The sequence below is a fragment of the Lepisma saccharinum genome, chromosome 10 (genome assembly GCF_977018435.1).
Source record: "Lepisma saccharinum chromosome 10, izLepSacc3.1, whole genome shotgun sequence".
Lineage (NCBI taxonomy): Eukaryota > Metazoa > Arthropoda > Insecta > Zygentoma > Lepismatidae > Lepisma > Lepisma saccharinum.
In genome coordinates this window covers 83787790-83808760 of record NC_139238.1, presented here as the reverse complement: position 1 = coordinate 83808760, position 20971 = coordinate 83787790, and the positions used below count along the sequence as shown (strand labels likewise).

Sequence of the window (20971 nt, the reverse complement as noted above, 5' to 3'; positions counted from 1 at the left end):
ATCTATGCTTTTTGTGACTACTGGCAGTCTCTTAAAATTATGTCGGGCCTGTCTGTGTAATTCATCAACAATAATTTGTCTAGACATAATATGTAAACAAGAATATTGCAACTATAGGGTGTTCAGCAGCTGATACTGCAGGATTTTCTAAATATAATTTGTCCCCTATCTGTATTTTAAATTCCAAAGTGCCATCATCTTCAGTATAGGCTGTTTCTAATGTATTGGGATCTGTAAAATCCTCCAATTCTACACTGGTGATTTTCACTTTGTTATCAGCATTTGTTATTGATAAGGTAGGGTAGTGGTGTGCCTGTGGTTGAAGCCAATATTTGATCTTGATTGGTCTCAATGTGCCCCCAACAAAAAATTGGTAATAAAATTGTGCAGGGGACAGCATATATATTTTGCCACCTGGTGTAAATGGAGAATCATATTCTTTGTTGGGGATGCTGTACAATTCAAGAATTACTGAATGTTTTGGATTCTCGATTATGCCTGTTATTTCCCTTTCTGCTGTGAGCAATCTGCTTGTTACAGATTCAAGGTGCTCATTGATAGTTCTAACAACATCATCATGGCCTGGCTTTATTTTTATGTCCACAGCAAGTCTCTTGTATTGTTGCACAATTTTTTGTAGCTGGGTGGCAAAAACAGACAGAGCATTTGCTTGATTAGATTCCATGGTTCCTAGCTGTTGCTTGATATTAGCTACAATTTGTTGCAAATTTTCAACAACTGCCAATTTTGAATTTTGAGCAGTAAGATCATGGACTTGCCTTCTGATATCCTCAAACAGGGCATGCAGTTCATTAATATGTTGATTGGTTGGAAGAGTGGCCACTGTCTGAGTGAGATGTTTGATCTCTGCTTGGATATTCTTGATATCTTCTGATTTCAATATCCTATTCACTGCCCTCTTAATATTTTTAAGTTCCTGTGATGTAGGCAAATTTGATACTGTATTTTGCAAAAATTCAAGTGCCAATTTTACATTGTGTAATTCAGAAGCATCAGCAACATTTTGCATAGCATTTTGGAGCAGGGCTATATCAGCCTGAGTGGGTGTGGATTGCTGTAAAATTTCAAGTTTTGTTTGCATATCATCTATCAAGTGATGAAAATGAGACAGTTCAGATTCAGTGTTGAGGTTTTCAAGCTTTGTGATTTGTTGCTGGACACTGAAAGGGTATCTACAATCCCAGGCAATCTGGATTCTAGTACATTTGCCAAATCACTTTGCACTGCTGCTATTGTACCTTCAAGATGGGTTATGGAACTTTGAATTTTTCCAAAATCTTCATATGTTTCAAGTTGCAGCTTAATATTGGCAACACTCCGAGTTATTGCATTCAAAGCATCAGAAGATGGCAAGTTGTTCATAAAATTTTCAAGTGTCTCAATTTTTTCTTTAACCTCGGCTATGGCATTGTTCAGAGGGTCCAGATTAGGTATCTGTAATGATTGATTTTGTTCTTTTAGAGTGGAAATCACTAGATCAAAATCTTCTTGTGATTTTATGCTTTTGACAATTGTTTGGAGTTGTGTCTGGACATTATTTATCTGCTCTTCTAATTGTTGTTTCAATTGCTCAGAGTTGGTGGCCTGGGTCTTAAATTTGGCTTGAAGAGCTGCAACAGCTTCTTCTAAACTTTGAAAATTATCCAATGTCGCCAGGTCAGTATATTTCTGAAGCAGCAATTTAAGTTCAGAATCAATTTTAAGAAGAGGGTCCATGCATTGTGATTGCAAATTTGTAATTTCTAATTGAAGACTGGCATTGAGTGTGGTTTGTAAAGCTTGTAAATCACTTCTTAATTTCTTGACTCTGACATCAAGCATCAAAATCTCATCGCTGTGATCTTCATGTCTTGTATGGCCAAAAATATCATTAGGCATTTTGTTTAGTAGTTATTTATTATAGAGTATCTGATTCTTAATTCTATAAAAAAGGGTATAAGCTTGTCATAGGATCCAGGGACCTCAATATATAAGCAGTCACCAGCAGAAACAGTATAAACAGTGCCAGAAACCATGTTTGAGTGCTTAATTCTGTAAATATTTCTCCCTACTGAAATTTTAACATCACCCTCAGGGGTTGTAATAAATTGCAATTACCCACCTACAGGTAATTGGTAATGATTTAAATTATTGTTAAATATGTACAATATTTTGCCTGTTTCATCATCAATATCTGTAAGTATGCTGTTCAGATGAATAATTAACAAACCACTCAGTTTAGATAGCATATCAGAAGAGGGTTGTGGTGTTGGCAGGTCCATAACAGTCCGTTTTTTGAACCCAAATAAGTTCATAGGCATGTTTATTTATTTCAAATCATGCTCTGTAATTGGGCATTGATTCCCATTTTTCAAATCACAATGCCCCCATGGTAAAGTATGAATGCCACATGATAAATTGCATCTCTTATCATCATGTGGGTCCAGAGCCACTTTTCTTACAACATTTGAAGTCAATAAGTGATCCACACTCTGAATTCTGGATTCTGATGTTCTGATTAAATTCTGGGATTTGAGGCAATTTTTGTAATCTTCAAATTGGAGCTCTTTTTCCACAGCTACTTTGCCAATGCCCTTGGCTTTTTTGACAACAGCATTACATGTTTTAAAACTGTACATCTTGGCACTTAACCCAGCAAATTCCACAATAACATCACCAAGTGTCTCATCTTTTAACTTGCCAGGCACTTTTTTGTTGTGGGGTTGAATCTCTTTATGTTCACTGGTATCAAAGTATTGAAACAATTCAGGCTGGGTCATATCTTTATAAAGATCTTCTGTTTTAATATCAAGAATAAAACTATCCGTGTCCATGTACATCAATTTTATATTATCACCATAAAAAGGTTTCAACACATCATAATACAATGTTAACATATGTGATTTGGCCAATTCCAATATTGCAGCTCCTACATAAATAGGTTTATCAAACTTAATCTTTGTTTTTTTCATGTTGAAAAGTGCCATATGCTCATCATAAATTCTTCTGTAATTGAAATTAGGCTTTGCAACCAATTTTTTGCTCAGGCTGGGGTCAGTAATTATTTTAACATCGGTATGTTTTCTGACATTTTCAATTGTTTTGCCATATACAGAATTAACCATCAATTTAAACAAGGTCTTATCAAATTGGCTCTTTGCAGATGTTCGAAGCTCCGTGTTTGTATTAATATATGGTTTCAACCATTCTGAGTGCCTGAACCTCAAAACTTTTCCAAGTTTGGTCACTTGAACACCATGTTTCATCAGGAACTGGAGGTTCTTGTAATATATGACACAACCCTGTTTTGGCTCCAGAGTCATCATGAGCTTCTTCTGTTTAGAGCCAGGTGAGCACTGAACCTCGGGAATTGGGGGCAGATCAGAAAATTTGTTATGTAAATAATCTGGAAATATCAGATCAACCTCTAAGAAGAGGCCATGTTCTCTGTCATCAAAACCCTGAAGATCTTCAATATTGAAATCGACCCATTCAAGCCCTGCATATGGCAGTTTTTGCATCATTGCGTGACCATAGAGGCTGTTTGCATCCACATACAATATATAATTTGATGGCCGTGCTGGATCATAATCATGCATATATGTGTTATTTGCTCTGGCATATCTCTGAGAACATTGCACCATCCCTCCTCTTATACCTTGCTCCATAAACAGATACATATCTTGATCTTGGATCAGATCCAATTGCTTTTTGGTATTTAAAAACATTGCAGACCATGCTAGGCCCGGGGCACTGTAGAATTACACTGGGTCCAGTTCATAATTTTGCATAGAAGATTTTCTGAATGCTTGAAGTATATCAGCTAAGAGGGTCACATCAAGTTTCAAATATGCCATGTGATAATCACCAAATGTCTTGCATTTTAAATTGTTCCACATCAATTGGGCATGGTGATAATCTTCATCACTAATTCCAGATCCTCTGATTTTGCTGTAAAACTCTTCTTGTGGAGGCAGGGAACACTCATCAAATTTAGAAAAATCTGTAACATAATCATATGGATATACACCCTTCCGCCTAATTAATTTCAGATCCTGATTTGGAAACAATGCACGTGTGATTTTGAATCGATCATCAGGTAATTGAGTGGCCAGTGTATCCAGGCTAGCAGATAAAAATCTGTAAGAATCAAGAAATCTTATGTGAATAGGAACACCATTAACTTTAATTGTTTTGCTAATAGATATATATTTCTCATCATTTTCAGCTAAAATATTTAAATTCTGCTTCTCAAACCCCTCGTATCTGATCAGATGATGTAAATCATAATTGGATGCTCCATGGCAAAATATGGGGACAAATCTTGGTCTCTTGATCTTAATATTACAGCTATTACACAGGGCCATTAAGAATTTACCATCTGTATGAGAATGGTGTTTCACTTTGATATTTGTATCTGAAAATCCAGAATCACATACCGGGCATTTTTCTGCATTGTTAAAATCTTCAATCTGTTTCTCTGTTAAAGGCAACATGGGTTTTGATTTTAATAAGATGTTAGATGATATGTCACGGCACTCATTTTCTATTTTATGTGCAAATATTTTGATGGCATCTGGCCCCATGTATGAATATTCTTTACTAACAACACCATCCTGTACAACCACATAACAAAAGCTGGAAGGTTCATGTAGCTGGTATGGTGTAATTGAGGATTCTTCAGGATCTGGATTGCAGGATGCAAGAGATTTGAGGTTCGATTCAAAATCATAGACAATATATGCTGGGTGTTCCAACAAGGCTTCAAACTTTTTAAATTTGCAATTTTCACTTGGATTGGGCATCACCATATGAACAGGTTTATGGTTGCCACAGTATTTCAGATGCTCAATTAACTTGTTTTTGGCAATTCCTGCATTCACTTCCCGAACTCCATTCACTATTTTTTGACCATCAAATACACTTAAACATCTTCTGCACAACTTGAATATTGTATTGGATTTGTCTAGTTGTGTTCTCACTAAAGCTTCAAGATTATGTATCAGAGTGTAATGATATTTGCCATCCTCTTCAATTAAGAGCAGATCAATCGGAACAGTAGAATCATCATGAAATGTACTGATTCTGAGAGGTTCTATCAAGCAATTGCCACGGCCAGTGGAGCAAATAAATACATTAATAGATAATTGTTTGCCATTCATGTCCCTGGCTCTTTTTTCAAATTTATCAATATTCTGAACTAACATTGGATATTCCAAACCCTCCATTGCATCGTCAAAAAAGTGTTCATGTTGTTTATAACAACTTATTCTCTCAGGATGCCTTGAAACTAGAAACAAAGCAGCTAATATACACCACAAAAAGCATTTCTGGTCGGTATTTTCTATATTAACCACGGCTCTTTTGTTTTTAATATTGGCAGGTAATGGCAGATATGTAGATCCTTGTAATGGGCAGAATTCAGAAATATTAACATAGAGCCTGTGTGAAGAGCCGCATAGGCTCCATCCAGACTCTTTTGCCGCAAATTTAGAGTGTTTAATATTTAATTGATCTATCAATCTGCTTATTATTGTGTCTGAATTTGCATTTGAATATACCGGTACAGTTTCTGTTATGTGGGGCTGTGTAAATTTTGTGCCATTTGGTTTCTTATATTGTGTAAACAATTTGAGGGATAGCTTATAAGAGCCATTTTGTGCATTTAGAATTGCATGCAGATCAGGATTTATATTGTTCAAGAAATTCTCAATACCACATCTTGGCTCTGATACAAACCGATAATCCCTAAGTTGGGCATTAAAACTGCTATGGATAGGTTCATAGCGTGGCTGCTTTGCAGGTCCAGCATTAACAGGTGCTTCATGCTTTCTTTTCAGACCAGATGTAGATGGTTGTGAGGGCAATGTTGATGACTGTACAGAACAAGTATCTTTATGTGTATATGTGAAGTATTGCATATTATATTTTCTATGGCATTTGGGGCAAATTTTTGTGGGAGCTCTGCATTTGTCTGGGTTACAAATCTTTTGGTGTCTAGCCCAATTAGAGCTAAATATATTTTTATTGCATTGATTACAATATTTTTGATTTGGCATTTTTGTTGTTGTTTATTATATACAATTTCTTGGGATTCAAATCAAAACTCTATACTGGATCAGTTGGGTTCAGCACTGTGCTGTGTATACCTAGTGTGTATACCTAGTGCATGTGTGTGTGTGTTTGGCTATGGAATTTTTGTTGTTGTTTATTATATACAATTTCTTGGGATTCAAATCAAAACTCTATACTGGATCAGTTGGGTTCAGCACTGTGCTGTGTATACCTAGTGTGTATACCTAGTGCATGTGTGTGTGTGTGTTTGGCTATGGAATTTTTGTTGTTGTTTATTATATACAATTTCTTGGGATTCAAATCAAAACTCTATACTGGATCAGTTGGGTTCAGCACTGTGCTGTGTATACCTAGTGTGTATACCTAGTGCATGTGTGTGTGTGTATGTGTGTGTGTGTGTGTGTGTGTGTGTGTGTGTGTGTGTGTGTGCTAATATTTTTGGCTTTGGTATTTATATAAAATTTCTTGGGGGTCAAATCAAAACTCCATACTGGATAAAAATTTGTTGCACAGCATGATGCAATATAAATAAACCAGAAATAGGCCACAACTTGGCCACAAGTGGACCGGAAGTGGTCAAACCGGAAGTGGACCGGAAGTGGACCGGAAGTGGACCGGAAGTAGACCGGAAGTAGACCGGAAGTGGACCGGAAGTAGACCGGAAGTGGACCGGAAGTGGACCGGAAGTGGACCGGAAGTGGACCGGAAGTAGACCGGAAGTAGACCGGAAGTAAATATGTATGGGTGTGGGTGGGTGTGGGTGGGTGTGTATGTCTTGGCTTAGTTTTAAGTGTAGCCAAAAAAATATCAAGAGGGGCATATTTTTAACAAATTTATGGACAGCAATCTCACAGAAGTACCTTTTATAAGTGTAAACAAATCAATCTGAGGGGCTCTTCCTTTCTCATGGAATCCATGAGGGCTTTTTTACAAAAATTCTTGGATTAGAGGGGGTTCCACACTTGAGCAAAAAGCTCATATGGGCATGTTGAGCTAGGTTTAAGTGTAGGTAAATCTGCTTGAGGGGAGCTCTTCCTTTCTTGGGTTTATAATATTGTATTTTACACTACTCAAAACGATGATTAAATCCACAATTTAAGCTTGAATTTGTCTGTAACTATATATTACGCAACTAGCTAATATTTCACCACAGACTATTCTCCCAACAAAGATTTATTGGACTTACAGCTTCACAGGTACACACAATAATTGAGCTTAACTCCAAGATGAGTGCGTAACAGGTGAGTCGTTTAGAGTACCGAATAAGCATTGGTTGACAAGAAATGACGTCATGTGACCGTTCTTGAAAAATACGAGAAACACATTCACGTTGTTGGTCTTCCTGAAATCTTAAAATTGCAATTCATTCCGGATTTTTGGAGGAAAATATCGGAATATTTCTTCGCCCTTTCTTCATGTTTTCAGAACAATGTACGAAGAGAATCATACCATAAAGAAAAGAAATGAAAAGATGGTAAATGTTAAAATGGGCACAAATTTGTTTTCTTTTCTTTAAATTCGAGAATTAAGAGTGCTTGATTGGACAAGAATAATGGGAACAAATTTCCTAATATACAGGGTGATTATAAAGTTCCATGACATTTTTGAGAAATCGGTGACTAATAACAAAATAAATGGTACTACAGTACAGAAGAGGCACCAAGACACAAAACCTCCACAAAAGTAACACTTTTCCACATGACCTACACAAAAGTAACACGGGATGGCCACACACGAAGAGATGCTCTTCCTATCCACCTGTTGGGAAAGTTGGTGTTGAGGTACTCTAGAACAGTGGTTGCGAAGTGGGGCGGTACACCGTCTTGTTGGAAGACCGCTGTATCAAGGATACCATCATCCAACAACTGCGGCTCTAGGAGTAGTTGTAACATGTCGAGGTAAGTGCCTCCATTGATTGTTTATTCCACAAACATGAATGGCCCATAGACTTTCTGTGTGGTCATGCCGAGACAGACATTCACTCTCGGAGTGTCTCTTTGCCATTCGATGGTATCATTGGGAGGCTCATTGCCCCATATTCGACAGTTATGACGGTTCACATGTCCACAAACGTTGGGACATTTGTTTTGAAATTGATGTAGGTCATGTGGAAAGTGTTACTTTCGTGTTTTGGTGTCTCTTCTGTACGGTAGAACCATTTATTTTGTTATTAGTCACCGATTTCCCAAAAATGTCGAGACTTTATAATCACCCTGTATTATTTAGGATGAAGGAATGGGTATGTTATAGTTGACTATGTAGTTTAATAGATGAATTTGCTCAATCTCTCCCCCCTCTCTCTCTCTCTCTTTCAGTGTTTGCGTTTTCACTCTATGTTTCAAATTTTCTGTCATTCACTCTATTCTTCTCTCACTTACTCTTATTTCCCTCTCTGTCTCCTTTTCTCTTTTATGTCACCTATTGTTTAAATGTTTTACTCTATTTGACACTTTCTCACATTTCTGCTCCCGCCGACCTCCGTGGAGGAGTGGTTAGCACTGCACGTTACAATACCAGGGGTTTCGAGTTCGAATCCCGGACTGGACAAACGTGTTCTTTCTAAGCGTCCCTTCATCAATTTTACCATCATCCTCATCGTCGTGATTAGTTAAAAGTGGAAAAAACTACGCAAAAAATATGGACGTAGATATTTCTTTCTTAGTGCCCTTCATCAATTTCCTGTCATCCTCGTCGTAGCTATTAGTAAAAAATGGCAGATAAGCAACGTTAAATAACAAACATACAAATATAAGTTCACGATTTCTGTCATTCACTCCAATCATATATCTTTGTCTGTCTGTCTGTGCGTCTCTGTGTGCGTGTGTGTGTTTTAGTTACGCTCCCAAAGTTTCATGAAAACTTGGATCTCAATACCGGGGTTGGGATTGAAACACAATTCAGTGTGTGTGTATACACATTAAGTAAAATCCATAGCGCAACTTTAAAACCAAGGCCTACCAAGTCGCTTTTCATTGTGTGATGTGGTGTGGACGACTAATGTAGTTCTATCGCCGCTGCTTTCTAGCTTTTTAGACCTCTCTATATCTTATTTTCAAGTAGACCGAAAGTCTAGGGCTCCCATCGGAAATCGAACCCGGGACCATCCGCACCAAAGGCAAGACCACTAAGCATTCGTCTCTGGTCCCGTTGGAACCAAACGAAACTATAGCAGTAAATGTCCAATCTCATCCAACATTGATGACCCACCATTGACCACTTACTAAGAATCCTTTCATTGTCTTTTTCATGTCTTCCAGAGATGAAGTAAATGTTATCAGGAAGACATCATATTTGTATGCACTTTGTGCTTTGATAACATCATGGTCTTCTGCCTTGGCCACGTGTGTCGCTGTCATCGTAATGGTTGTAAGAGAGGAAGAAATCACGGCTTCTAAGGTAAGTATTGCTTAATATCAGGATGTTTTGGCGTGAAATATTATTAATTTAACTCAGTATAAATAAATACTCTTGAGCATTTACTGAAAAAATGTATTAAGTAGCTTTTTTTAGTTGCCCACTAAACTTACCAAAAATTGCTAAGAATTTGTTGGTTTTTTCATGTCTTAGCCCATGCTTGAATTCGCGGGAAGGCAAGGAAATTGCATAACACGCCTTTTTCACATATAACTAACTAATCTTACCATAAATACTGTCAAAAGGTTTTGAATTAAATAACAGAAGATTATTTGAGACACTTCAATAGACCATGGATATATGTTGCACTGATATACTGTGTACACAAAGCAGCAATTTGTTCACACACACACACATGTCTTCAGTCTCTGTAACCACTCAATTACATTACCCACTGTATCGAGAAGGAAATCTGCCACGGCCTTCGCAAGGAGCGCTTCAGACTGGCAATACTGGGGTGTCTCTTGCAAGCCATGTCTTGAAGCACAGGCCACAATTTGTAGTCCAGAGCGTTTGGCCAACCTGAGGGCGAAATGAAGTCGGGTACATTCATCTCAAACCACCGCTGGGTTGTTCGAGCCTTATGAGCTGGTGCAGAATCCTGTTGAAAGCTCCAGTTCTGGTCATGGAAGAGAGTGTTGCAGAGATCCTTAACCATTGTCTCCAGGACTGTCTTCTGGTACACTCGGTCTGATGTTTTTACCCCTTTCTCGCAGAAAAGGAGCTCAGTGGGAGAAGGGAATAGTGTAGTGGGGGTGAGTTATAATAGCAGACCCTCCTTTCGCAATAATTTACCCTCTAGACTAGAGGCTTGAATAACTCATTGATATTATTTGCCTAGTGCAAGAACACCGTCTGTACGAATCATACGTTTGGTAACAAAAGCCCGTAGACGACACACCACTCAGTGGCGAGAACTGTACCAGAATACACCATCTGGCCTATACAGATTGTAAACTGTTTACAAATAATTTTTGATTTTACAATTTTCCTTTTTCTTTTCAGGTGTTTGTGGCCTTTTCCTACATAGAAACGTTGAAATTCACTCTCATCTGTGGATTGTTGAGAGGACTTATTGTTGTATCGTTGGTTAGAGTATCGATACGACGAATCCAGGTACAAAAAAATCAATCTGTTAAGCTAATGAATAAATGAGTTAAAATTTGAAGGTACTTCGGCACATATGACCATTTTGAACCCTTCAATGTATACGGGGAAAGGAAAAGGCCTCTTAAAAAAAACGCTTACCTTAATGTTCATAAAGGTGTGTAAAGAGACCCTTAAGAAAAGTTAAAAGTGGAAGGTAATTAAGGGGCCTACACATGACAAACACAACACATTAAAAAGGTAAGGAGATTCAAAACTGCCTCACAGACAGTATAATATTCTGAAAAAGCTAAAATCATTTGTTAAAACATTATAATAATCTCCCAACTTGGTTAATAAATAGTTGGGTGGATTAAAAGTTTATCTGAGGAAAATATAATCGACACATTCGATACGAATATGCCGAACACTTAAAAAAACATTAGTAATATCCACAACACTTTCATGGTGAGCTTAAGGACTAATATTTTCAGAATAATATTTTCCGTGTGCAGATCTTTTATTTATTTATTTATTTACGACTTTGTTTACATGGCGAAGTTAAGGTATTAATGCCTTCTAAACTATTAATTACAGTGGTAAATTATTTTTCTTTAAAATTTAATTATATTCAATTAAAATGAAAAAAGATAAATGAAAAATAAAGTGACAATAGAAAAATAAGTAATAAAAGTCAAATTAAAATTAAAATAAAATGAAAGAAATACATTTTGCATACGAGGAGACAAAAACTGGATTAACCATTAATCACAGTAGATTATATTTTACTAACACAATGAAAAATATATCTGAAGAGTACAATTAAAAATAAACGCAGTACAGTTTCTATATGAACACACACACACACACATATTCACACACAAATACCTATAGAGAAAGCAAATTTCGTTAGCTAAAAGTATATTGCATTGTTTTCTGGGAATTCATTCTACGTAGATCCAAAATGCTTAACATGTGTGATTTTATTTGTCTTTTGAATATTACAATTGAGGAAGAGGCTTGGATTTCGGGGTCAATCAGTTGAGTCAATCAGTTCTTCAGAGCCGATGCGTGTTTGAAGTGGCGGATTGTAAAGGGCCCTACTAAAAATATAATTTAAAAACGACACACATTTAGTCATGGGCGTCCGGAAGGGGGTCAAGGGGGGCCACGGCCCTCCACCTGGAAAATGAATGTCCACCTAAAAAGTATATATTCCACACATAATTTCATTTCAGTCACAGTAATTTATGTTAACTATTATAAGTGAGTTGAAGGAACATGATAATTTCAGACTGAACCATTGTTTTTTGAGGAAGCATCACTATTATGGGGGAAGATATGGATCATTTGCCCCCCCCCCCTGGAAAAAAATCACCTTCCTTGCCCCTCCCTGAAAAAAATCCTGCGGACGTCTATGTGTCCATCTGCGTTATTCGTGCCCATTGACTCGAGTGTGCATGTGCTCAGTGGACGAATCCAGTGGAAAAGCAGGGGTGACGCCTGCGAGTGGAACGTTAACGCCTAACCAGTTTTAGGGGAAATCATTTTTTCTATCTCCGAGAAGCTTTTGTTACGAGCTGAATAAGTCATCACATGCGACCTATACAAAATATGAAGCAATAATAGACTACGGGTACTGCAGTCTAAGGCTTTTGGGATCCGTCTACAGGAAGCGCGCAGGTTGGAGTCTCCATGGGGAAGCGTAACATCTTTTCTCCTGACACTTCGGCCTGTGTATGGGACAGGTGGCTACCCTCCACCGTGAGGAAATTGGGGAGCTACGAATGAGTAGCGTAACCCGGTCATGTAAAACTACAACAACGACTGGGGGTTCGTCGTGCTGACCACACATCACCCTGTAAGCGTATTTACAAATCTTATAGTGGTGCAGAACCTCCAGCGATATGTGGCTTCTGATTGGCTGTCATTCCGGAAGTTAATGCAGTGTTTCTTCAAGGTAACGCTAGATGGCAGGTTTGAAACTGACAGTGTAGATTTCAGAGATCCATCTCAACAAGATAAGAAACCCCTTCAAACTGAGGTTAATATTTTAGCACATTTTTAAGTTAATGCTTTGAAAAAGAGGAAATCATAACTCTTCTTGAAGTGAATGGATTTTTTATTTAAGGTCACATCAGTGCAAATATTGCAACTACTTATGCACGGTCTCATTCATTGTATATTTACTATGTCACGTCCATTGTTGATTATACAGGAATGGAATTATTTAGTATATTCCAAGATATGAAATTTCTCCTTCAATGCAATAATCACTTCATATAATTATGTTACAAGCGCTTTCAGAGATATCAACCTTATTTTTTCGATGGCCTCATATTGATTTTTATCACTTGAAAACGATTCCAAAATAATTAAACAGATTTTTTTCATTCAAACATATATTTCTTAGCATAATTTCGACAATTTGATTACAAATTTGATTCCTAAATAATCACGAGTCTGATCTTTCCATACTTATCCTGTATACAGTCAAACAAGGAATGACGGACAAGGAACGTAAACATTAAACACTTCCGGTGCGTACAGCCAATAAGAAAGCGTTATATACCTCTGGTTCTACAGTACATTCGGGGTTGTAAAAACGCACCCCGTGACTAGTTGGATGATCGCTCACACCCCTGCTGAGAACTGTGGGAGGGAGGTCGGATGTCGGTAGTTAAGCCTTGGCTCTCACGCGCTGTTACGCCACGGGTTATTATTATTATTGTTGTTATTATTAATAAATGCCGTAAGTTGTTCGTATGATGAACACAATGACAAACCAAGCTTCCCAGAAAGAGCACTGAAAAGAGCACTGTAGATATACATATAAACACACACCCACACACAGTGCTCGAAATGGAAATTACTGGCTGGGAATAACTCCTGGTAAAATTTTGGGATAGGAGGGGGGATGCTTACGCAAATGATCCTAGCTGGGCAGATACTGTACGAAAACTTTCTTAACTGGGAAGATATAATTCCCAGCGTTTTCCCTTCTAACCCCATGTATACGTATATATTGATAAGGGAGAATAGAGTCACGTCTATATATGTGTGTTTGAGTTGTTGTTTTAAGGCCACTTGATGCACAGAAAGGCTAACCGGGACTGGACCTACAGTTTAAAGTGGGAAACAAACCACTGTGCTATATACCATCGCCACTGAGTATCGAACGCGGGACCCCTTGATTACACTATATATGCATGCACGTTTATGTAAACTAATGTTGCTTCTTGCATTTTGCAGAACTTCCTCGAGCAAAATGAGTTCGTCTCCCAAGTGGCCAGGCTGCCCCCTTCAGCTGAAAACCCTCAGGTAGCGATGAGGAACGCCACTGCGAAGTGGGACCAGGCTCAGAAGACCAACACGCTGGCCAACGTCACCTTCGAAGTGAAACGAGGCGACCTGTTGATCGTTATAGGGCAAGTCGGCTCAGGAAAGGTAAAACTCATTTCATGACATCCTACTGAAATGCCCACACATGCGCAAAATGCATTTGTGATTGTCCCTTCATCCATTTCATCACCATTCATTCTCATCTTCCCGATTAGCCAGAAGTGACAGAAAAGGCAAGTAAAATAAATCAATTAATCAATCAATCATAAACATCGAGCAATAATTGTGGCTAGACCAGGACTTGAGCCTAGGTCTGTGGCATATGGTGACATTTCTTTGAAAACCAAACCAATTTTGTTTTTGGCATTTTGATTTAGTAAAACAAGACTAAAAAAAGTAGAGCATTAAAAATGTAATAAATAGATCTGTCGCTAAATGCAACATCTTCAGGTTCAAGTTCTACTGGGGCCACTCTTCTTGACAAGTTTTCTAAAGCCTAGTTAATGGACTGATCCAAGTTATTTTCCTCTCCAGAGTTCCTTGCTCCAGGCGATCCTTGGGGAACTTCCCTTCTCTTCCGGGAGCGTGGAGGTTCATGGGAATATTTCTTACGCATCGCAGGAAGCATGGGTTTTTGCTGGACCAGTCCAGCAGAACATACTCTTCGGACTCCCATTCGACGAAGAGAGATACAAAAGTGTCGTTCGCGCATGCGCACTAGAGAAGGACTTCGAGCAGCTTCCTCATGGCGATTACACCCTTGTAGGGGAGAGAGGGGTTGCCCTCAGCGGTGGGCAGAAAGCTAGGGTTAACCTTGCAAGGTAAGAAATCAAGAGCACCTAAAGTTGCACAGGTATACATTGTTGCGTTTTCCCGCCAAAAGCTTATATTTCCCGCGCTCCAAGTATCCAATCGTTTCAGCGCGTCAGATAACTGGTATTTCGTCTCACTTGACGAGAAACGTTTGGCGGGAACACATCTAAGCAGCAATGTTCCTTTTAAAACAAATTAGGAAAATGTTTCAATTTGTGTTCTGAAAGGAATTCATTTTAATTCTTTCTCATGTTTAGTTTACCAAATATTTAAAAAATCCAAATTAGAGTTCTTTGCATTCTATTTTGTGAACTCCTTGGTATAACATGCATTTATTGAGAGCCAGTTACTCCTGGCTGAGTACGGAGCCTGAGTTTCTCCTTACTGTACAGTCAAGATGAATTTACAATTTTGCACATAAATTTAGATTTCATACTGTGGTCTTAATCTATAAATCAATAAATAGTACACATGTATATTTTTTTTATTGATAAGTAAGTATGAATAGTTCTAATGTAATGCTTATTATTTTCATTCTTCCACGCCCAAGTGTTAATATTGTATTGCAAATATTTTCTGTAATTTAGTCTAAGTATGTGACCCGGCATGAAGCCTGGCGCCCTCCTCCCATCTCCCCCACCCCCCCATTCAAGGGCTAGTTCTGCATTTATGTATTCTACTCACTTCAGAATATCTTTGCTCAAATCTTTCATTACTATATGTACACAACAGATGGTAGCAAGGGCTTGGAAAGAATGACAATTTTGAAAGAATTTATCATTTTAAAACACTATTTTTTCATATTTTACACTTATTCCATACATAGGTAGTTAGAAAATAATCCACAGAATCTTCGAAAAAATATATACGTTCGTGTATATAGAGAGAACTAAGTCTGAACTATCGTTCAGTTGGCAAAGAATAGTTATATTCCACGTTAATTCCAATAGTCAGTGGCGGATCTACAAATCTTAGCCTCCCCGCTAAATATTACCAAAGGCCCCCTCTACCAAACTACCTTTACACACACACACACACACACACACACACACACACACACACATACATATATATATATAATACGGGCCTCCCCGATGGCGCAGTGATTGCGTCGTAGCCTTGTAATCAAGACGTCCCGAGTTCGATACCCGGAGGCACATAATGGTTCGGATACTACTTGTGATGATATAGTGGGGGTAAGTTGTGATCACTCGCGATATTTAAACTGGAAAAGCGGCTGCGCGGCAATCACAACTTTAGACAATATTTGAAGCCTAACACACTATATATTACAAGTTACAATTTGTGTCGCCCTTCTCGATCGACAGTGCAAGAGTCTACGAGCAATGCCGGCGAGAAACACGAGACAAAGCCCTGTAATACAATATACACACAAAATAGATATACATATATAAGCGTATGTATAAGGTCAAAAGGGTCCATCAACGAATGGCACACCGTGCTTTCTCCGTTGCGTTAATTTGTTCTCACAAATTTCTAAAAACACTAACTCTATTTGTCTACCGTGTCTACAATTGTCAAAATGAAACCTGGATTTCAATCATCTCTTAGACTCGTGTCTTGCGTTTTATGCACGCATTGCTTTGTTTACTACCATTTTCAAGTAAGGCAAAAGGTCAATTTGTATCTGCGAATCATCAACAAGACAACTACGTTAATCAATTACTATATGTATTTCATGAACACCAAAAGGCTCGTAAAACAGTCAAAACAGAACAATCAGCGTAAGCCAAAACACTATTCACATGAACGACGTGAGAGCACGTCAAATTTACAAACACGTCCTGCGTGTACAATTAATTTACAACAGTTAACGAGCATCATTCAATCATGCGTAACAAAAATGCATATGCATATATTACTTAAATCCAATTAAACAATCCACATTAAACAATCAACAAATATTTCCCAATTATTTCCCCTGTATGTTAATTGCGGTGCAAGTCTTAATTTAGATTATTACCCTGATTTACCTTACGGCATTATTTTTGCCATTCATTAACATTAATCCAATTCTCCCGATTTAAATGCTACCGAGGAAGGTGTAAAGGAGGGAAGGAACATGCGTCCCGCATAAGGTGATATACGTTGCAGAGAACACGCGGATTTATTTTGTTCGTATGCAAGAAAATTTAACCAAAGGCTTAGTTCGTAAAATTGGAACGTCGAATGGGCGGAACGATTACATTACCACGTCGACCAAAAATGCAATTGTTACGTTCGTAGATTCAAGGAAGTAAATGCGCGCAGGTCAAAAGTTCAATTTTTCGAACTCAATAAGTCTTTGGGCGACGGGAATAAGATGCGAACCAAAATTCAAATTAATAAATCACCCAATTCACTCTTCGACAATTTTGGCGAACAATTCTTATCCTTATTTCACGTAGGAGGACTAACGTAAAAAGATTAATATAGACTTTACTTTTGATAAAGGGGGGGGGGGGGACGATCTGGAACGTTGGCACAATTATAAAGTTCTTGTAGCACAGCAGAGAGTTTACGTACCTATATAACAGAAAAGTTCAGCCTCAAAAAGGTCCTGCAATGCCGCACTCCAATCACCGTAATTATTCCCTTAGATGAAGTCCATTTTACGAGTGGCGAGCAATGAAGGCTTCCGTCTTCGCAGGCCTCAGTCTAGGTACGTCTCTCGCTGGCTTCTCGTGACCAAGGGGGGGGGGGGGGGTCGAGTTCCGTTCCAGTCGGTATCAGCTCCTCTGTTGCACTGTGTGCGGTTTTACGTCCAGCCCGTATATACCGAGTGCTCCGCGAGAGGCAGCACCGGTCGAGCAATCGAGGACAGCGGCCTCTGATGGCCGAAAATTGTACTATATTTTACGTCAATTTTCACCTTTTGTAGAGTTTATAATATTGAATATTAAAAGCGTTACATACTTTAAACTGTAGGTCCAGTCCCGATTAGCCTTACTGTGCATAAACTGGACTTAAAACACTAGCTCAATCAATCAATCAAAACATATATACAGGGTGTCATTTTAATGGCGCCCACGGACCACGGAAACGTATAGAGAACATCAAAACAAACAACTTTTCTCAGTAACATTTTTCTCGTTGGTGCGTCGTTTCGGCGCTACAGTCGTTCAAAATTTTTAAATGGGAAGGGGGTGATGTGATGTGTATATGACACTGTTTTCTCACACCAGGAAAATAATACATATGTTACATAACTTTTTCCTGATTTAAGATAGGTTGAAGAAACCTTCACCACTGCATTTCTCGTGAAATTCTAGCCTGACTTGATTCTAGTCTGACTGCCACGCGGGAAACCCGGGGTGGGTGACCCGAGGTCGGAATTTTTCCGGCCTTGTCCCAGCTAAAAGCGGCTCTAGGACCCGCCCAGCCTCCCACAGCGTGGTGCTGATTACATCACCTTCAAGATTGTCGAAATCGAAAATATGAAGGGCCCACATACCCCAAATGTGCCTTCATGGCATGGTGCTATATGCACGGGAAACTTTAACTTTGCCTGTATATATTGTATTCGTTTCTGTACCCCTGAGTAACTACGCTTATTTTTTACATACACATATACGCACCCTCTACTATGTCAATGGCTGAGGGCCCCCTAAAGACTTAATTGTCTCCGCCCCCCACACACACTGCGGGGTTTTACGGCTTGTAGACATAGCACTAATAATAGTAGATAAACTAATATTTTTGAAACCAATAAATAAAAAGCACTAAGCTGAAGTCTTCATTAAGGAAAATTACGAGAAGCTAGGACAGAAACGAAATATTAGAGAAAACGTAAGCTCACAAACAGTTGACAATCGCTCTTTACTCTTTCAGAGCCCTCTATCGGCAGGCTGATGCCTATTTACTGGATGACCCGTTGTCTGCAGTGGATGCCCACGTGGGGAAGAAGTTATTTCAGAACGCCATCAAGGACTTTCTCAAGAACTCGGCTTGCATACTGGTCACCCACCAGCTGCAGTTCCTCAAGCAGGCCACCACCATCCTCGTGCTGGGAAACGTAAGTCCAAATGAGTCCACGGTCGATCCTGGCTGACCAAGGATATCTTTAGGGGGTCAAAGGGGTCCGGATCCCCCAGAAAGACTAAAATTTAATAATGAAAATATAATTGTATAGCATTTGTTGCGTAATCAATGGTTATTAATTTCCGCCAAACTTACACGAAAGTAATGATTAGATTTGGATCATAGGCCTTTGAATAAGAGTACCAAAGAAGATTTGTGCACACTATTGCTTATAATATTATAATAATATGCATAAAATATTAATCATCAACTTAATTTTTCGTCAAATGGATTTAATATATTTCTTGTTATTCAATGAATATTCAATTATTTATTTTTTGACATTATATTTTCTGGCCAGGACAGTTATTTTTATACAAATTTTAACTAAATGTAAGCTACGTAATGAATACGTGCTGTTATACCTCTATTCCTATGCAGTCTTTTTACCTATTCGTGCAAAAATAGCAATACAATATATATTAATTTACATATTATTATGAATAGACCTATAAATAATACTATTGTATCAATTTAAACACTTGTATTAATAATAGTTCTGGGATACTTGGTTTTGACCTTCCTCCGAAATATATTTCTAGATACATGCGTTGACTTATTTTTCTCACATAACTTTCCTTAGACGTTTAGCTCAATTGATCAAATCACACGAAATTATTTCATTTCTTCTCTGTCTACTGCAAGAACGTAGTTAATGTAAGTAAATGCACGTGACTTGAGAGAAATTCAATTGGATAATCCCTACGGCAGAATATTGTTAGTAGGAATAATGCCACATCAACTCAACTCAGCTACTGTTGTAAAGTTGTGTGCCTAATTTTATGAATATCCTAATGTGTGTCAATGACTATACCATCCCTACTTGGGTTTAGAAAAAAAGGGGAACTCCCCGAACCAGCCTGCCTCCACCTGCATACATTTGAGGGTATGCGCTTAGTAACCTGGTGCCTTTAAATAAATCAGGGCGTTGTTTGTTTGGAATTTACCTGATCCCTCGTTTTTCTTTTTAAAAAATATTTCTCTATATTTGTCTCTTGTTCACAATATACAGAATTATGAGGGGCAGTCAAATGAAAACCGAACACCCACCATAAAACATATTCCTCGCAAAAGTTGGCAACACTGTTGTTACGTATCGATACTGCCATCTGTGGGGTAGGAGAAATGCATAGTGAAAACGCACAGGTCCACACAGTTGCTTCGTCATTGCTCAGGAGGTGAGCTTCAGACATTTGGCTGGGAAACGCTTGAACATCCTCCGTACAGCCTCGATCTTTCCCTTTTGTGACTTCCACATTTTTGGTAACCTGAAGAAAGACATTCGTGGACGTCGGTTTCATTCGGATGAGGCTGTGGATCCGTCAGTGACCTACCCCTCTTTCTACAGGACTGGAATTGATCGTCTCGTCTCACAGTGGGATAAATCTCTTAACACTTGTGGCAATTACTTTTGAATAAAACAAACTCCATTGTCACTTTGTAGCGGGTGTTCGGTTTTCATTTGACTGCCCCTCATACATATATCATAAAAGGGAGTTGAAGATCCTTACATATCCTGGCTAGGATTCGAATTCGGGAACTTCGGTGGCGAACCACTTAGCGGGTTCAGCCATAGAGAATCTGTTAAGTTGCACGAAAAAAAACTTTTGGCAGCGGTGGGATTCGAACCCACGCCTCCGAAGAGACTGGTGCCTTAAACCAGCGCCTTAGACCGCTCGGCCACGCTACCACATGCTATAATAAATGTTTCATACGTTCTGAGAAATTCTTGACCGATGATAACGGATTCGGTTGAGCACACGAAGAATCTTTAATTTTGTTCCAAGTGGTTGAACATCACATTACTTGGTCATTGGAACAACCGCAACAACGACAAGATTTCTGGTGTCAACTACTGTAGCAAAGTTGTGTGCCTAAATTCTAAATACATGAATTATACACATAGGATAAACAAATCTATGGAAGACTTCTTGATAAGTCTTCCATAAGACAAGTGACTTGGGCCTCCCCGAATGGCATAGTGGTATCGTAACTTTGTGATCAAGGGATCACGAGTTCGACACCTGGTGGAGGCACATTGTGGTTCGGATTTCACTTTAAACTGTAGATCCAGTCCCGATTAGCCTATCTGTGTATCAAGTGGACTTTAAAAAAATGACGTGCTTTTTCTTGCACTGACGTCATTCTTTCAGTGGACGGA

General features: G+C 38.6%; 1 protein-coding gene and 1 non-coding gene across 3 annotated transcripts in view; one reads left to right on the top strand and one right to left on the bottom strand.

The window, feature by feature from the left end:
* The window catches only part of LOC145993999 (ATP-binding cassette sub-family C member 4-like), a 215507-nt gene that overhangs the window by 58457 nt on the left and 136079 nt on the right, over positions 1-20971 (top strand). For both annotated transcript variants that reach the window (XM_083130042.1, XM_083130043.1), the window contains exons 8-12: positions 9333-9471; positions 10495-10605; positions 13828-14022; positions 14452-14738; positions 18562-18745. In XM_083130042.1, coding sequence (XP_082986168.1) covers positions 9333-9471; positions 10495-10605; positions 13828-14022; positions 14452-14738; positions 18562-18745 — 916 coding nt within the window. The remainder of the gene's footprint in view (positions 1-9332; positions 9472-10494; positions 10606-13827; positions 14023-14451; positions 14739-18561; positions 18746-20971) is intronic.
* Positions 20419-20500, bottom strand: TRNAL-AAG (transfer RNA leucine (anticodon AAG)). Its single transcript has one exon. It is a non-coding gene; the product is annotated as a tRNA-Leu (tRNA).